This window comes from Galeopterus variegatus, unplaced genomic scaffold, assembly GCF_000696425.1.
Source record: "Galeopterus variegatus unplaced genomic scaffold, G_variegatus-3.0.2 Scaffold1072, whole genome shotgun sequence".
Classification (NCBI taxonomy): domain Eukaryota; kingdom Metazoa; phylum Chordata; class Mammalia; order Dermoptera; family Cynocephalidae; genus Galeopterus; species Galeopterus variegatus.
Window position 1 is genome coordinate 156,337 of NW_007727183.1, and position 3,394 is coordinate 159,730.

General features: G+C 42.1%; 1 protein-coding gene across 1 annotated transcript in view; it reads right to left on the minus strand.

Moving 5' to 3' along the window:
* Positions 1-3,394, minus strand: part of PLG (plasminogen) — a 57,148-nt gene that overhangs the window by 1,260 nt on the left and 52,494 nt on the right. The window contains exon 17 of the mRNA XM_008574601.1: positions 11-156. Within this exon, the coding sequence (XP_008572823.1) occupies positions 11-156 (146 nt within the window). The remainder of the gene's footprint in view (positions 1-10; positions 157-3,394) is intronic.

Consider the following 3,394-nt stretch of genomic DNA (forward strand, 5'->3'; position numbering starts at 1 on the left):
AACTTCTCACCTGGCAACTGTCAGTGCCTCCAGACAAGTGCCCAGCGCAGAGCTCAGTCGATTTGACTCTTCCATTCAGATACTCGAAGCGATTACACACTTTATTCTCAATCACAGGCAGCTGGGCTTCCTTGAGAATGCCAGCACCAGAGGTACCTGTGTGTAAAATATTAAAGAAATGGTTACTCTTGACTCTTCCATTCAGATACTCGAAGCGATTACACACTTTATTCTCAATCACAGGCAGCTGAGCTTCCTTGAGAATGCCAGCACCAGAGGTACCTGTGTGTAAAATATTAAAGAAATGGTTACTGCATCCAAAACATGTTCCTGGAGGAAACTTCCAGAACCACAGAGCAGCAGTGCATTGGTGTTGCTTGTCCACAAGGCTGGATAACACAAAGAGTCAGTCCTAAGAGTAGGAGGATTCTTTTTGACCCTTGGAAGTATAAAGGTTATGTAAAAGGTGTGATGTTCCCACGACCTGGATGTAACAACCTGGGCCTTCTTTACAGTGTCCGGGGTTTTGTTGTTTGTGTACTTTTTGCTTTTCTTTTAAAATTATAAACCAATAATTTTTTAATAGGTAAAAAGAGCTTGAGAAATACAATTCCTACTATTTTTATTATATTCTTTTTCAGGCTTTTAATATGCTTCTTTTACCACCTATATCATATCACACAATTTCATAGCCTGATTTTTCACTCAACATTATATCATAAGGACTTTTTTATAAATGCTAAAAATCTTATAAATATTTTTTAATAAAAATCTTAAAAAATATTTTAATGGGGAGTGACTGCTTAATAGGTATGAGGTTTCCTTTTGGGGTGAGAAAAACATTCTGGAAACATGCTGATGATTATACAACATAGTGAATGTACTAAATGCCACTCAGTCATACCCTTCAAAATGGTTAAAATAGTAAATTTTATGCCATGTATATTTTATTGCAATAAAAAAGGAACAGCTATCATTTACCAAGAATTAACCTTTTGGGGCATAAGCTCATGATATGTTGTATCTTACTTAGTCCTTACAACAGTCCTATGAAGTAGGCACTTTTGTTATGTCTGCTCTTCAGGAAACAAGCTCAGAGAGTTCGCGTGGTTTGCCTTGAATTTGGGGCTGTCAGTAATTACCCAAATGCTGCATCACTGTGCTTGTTGGCTTCAGCGCTTGCTTCCAGTGTTCCATGTCTTTTTTTCATACAGTTTATTCTTATTCCTTAATATTTTCTTAAATCTATATTCTCAGAAATTATATAGACATCTTTATGGTTTCCAATAGCATTGCCAAATTATTTTCTAAAAGAGTGTGACAATGTATAATGTCACTAAAAAAAAAAATCACCTTACTACACCCTTATGAGTATTCAATTTTTTTTAATACTAACTAATATAATAGGTGGAAATTTTCCTGATTCATTTTCTGATTTACAATTCTTTGACAATTAGGGAGAGTGAACATTCTCCTGTATGCTTGTTTTGCTAGTTGCATTTCTTTTGTGAAAAACTGCTTTTCATCATTGTCAAACTGAAATAGAGTATTTGCAAGATTTCCAGAGAAAATGTTGTTTTTACATATGGACATACTTAGGGATGTCTCAGTGTTTTCACAAATAATTCAGTTTTCCAATTTTGCCAGGCTGGCTTTCACCAAAGTTTTGCAAAAAATGTTTGCTTTGCTAGCATGGAACAGCCTAGAAATAAGGTAGTGTCTCTTCCTCAAAGAGTTTGACTAAATTTACATAATTGTCTTGGGTTCAGGAAACTTACACTTGATCTGGAATTTATGCAAGTACATGGGAGGCTTGTCTGAGTGTCATGTTCCAAAGCCGAGCTCAGCCCTGGCTAGGCAGAGCTGCCCTGGAGGAAGACAAGAGCCTGACCACAAGAGCACTGGGCAGGGTGGTGCATTCCTTGAACTAAGTAGATGTGTGGAGGAAGCACCCTTCTCAAAATATGTTGCTGAAAAAATAATTTATTTGAGTGTTTCTGCTCTTGTATCTGCTTTCTGAGCAAGACAGACATCCTGATGCTAGTGGAAAAGCCACCTCTGAGTTGATGTAATCTGTGGAGAGGTGCTGCCACCCTGTGGCTGAAGTAGAGATGCCATTTCTGAGGGCCGGGAAGCTGATGGTGACCTCAAGACAAGTCCTCAGGAGGAGGGGGAGGCAGGTGGCGCAGGGTCCCTAAAAATGCCCAGTGATTGCTGACAAGGGGCTGACCCTTGGCTCCAACATTTAGAGTTTGGATTATCAAAGGGAAAGTCTGGAGACCTGAGGGGAGAGCGGGAGAATTTTTGCCTCACACCCAGAGGCTAAGAACACTGATTGGTCTGATGTCATTATTGACATGTACAAAATTGGTAAACAGGACTGTGTTATGTCTTGCAACTCTTCCTGGTCCAGTTAATATTCTGAGAATCATTTTCTCAGTAGACATGGGTAAGACCAGGAGAGCCCTGTGCAGAATGGTCATTAGAAACTGGGAGGCAAGAAGAAACAGCAAATGGGCTTGGAGGTCAGACATGCTTGGGTTCTGTTGGGGTTCAGCTACACACTGGGTATGTGATGTTTACTGATGATGATGGTGGTGGTGACAATGATGGTGGTGGTGGTAGTGATGATGATGGTGATGATGGTGGTGATGATGGTGATGGTGGTGATGGTGATGGTGGTGAGGATGATGGTGGTGATGGTGGTGATGGTGATGGTGGTGAGGATGATGGTGGTGATGGTGGTGATGATGGTGATGGTGGTGGTGGTGGTGATGATGATGGTGATGGTGGTGGTGATGGTGATGATGATAATGGTGATGATGATGGTGGTGATGGTGGTGGTGGTGGTGGTAGTGATGATGATGATGGTGGTGATGATGGTGATGATGGTGGTGATGGTGGTGATGATGGTGATGATGGTGATGGTGGTGGTGGTGGTGATGATGGTGATGGTGGTGGTGATGGTGATGATGATAATGGTGATGATGATGGTGGTGATGGTGGTGGTGGTGGTGGTGATGGTGGTGGTGATGGTGGTGATGGTGATGGTGGTGATGGTGGTGGTGGTGGTGGTAGTGATGATGATGATGGTGGTGATGATGGTGGTGGTGGTGATGATGGTGATGGTGGTGGTGATGGTGGTGGTAGTGATGATGATGGTGGTGATGATGGTGGTGGTGGTGATGGTGGTGGAAGTGATGATGATGGTGGTGATGGTGATGTTGGTGATGATGGTGATGGTGGTGATGATGATGGTGGTGATGATGGTGGTGATGGTGATGATGGTGATGGTGGTGGTGGTGGTGATGATGATGGTGATGGTGGTGATGGTGGTGATGATGGTGGTCATGATGATGGTGGTGATGGTGGTGATGATGGTAGTGGTGGTGGT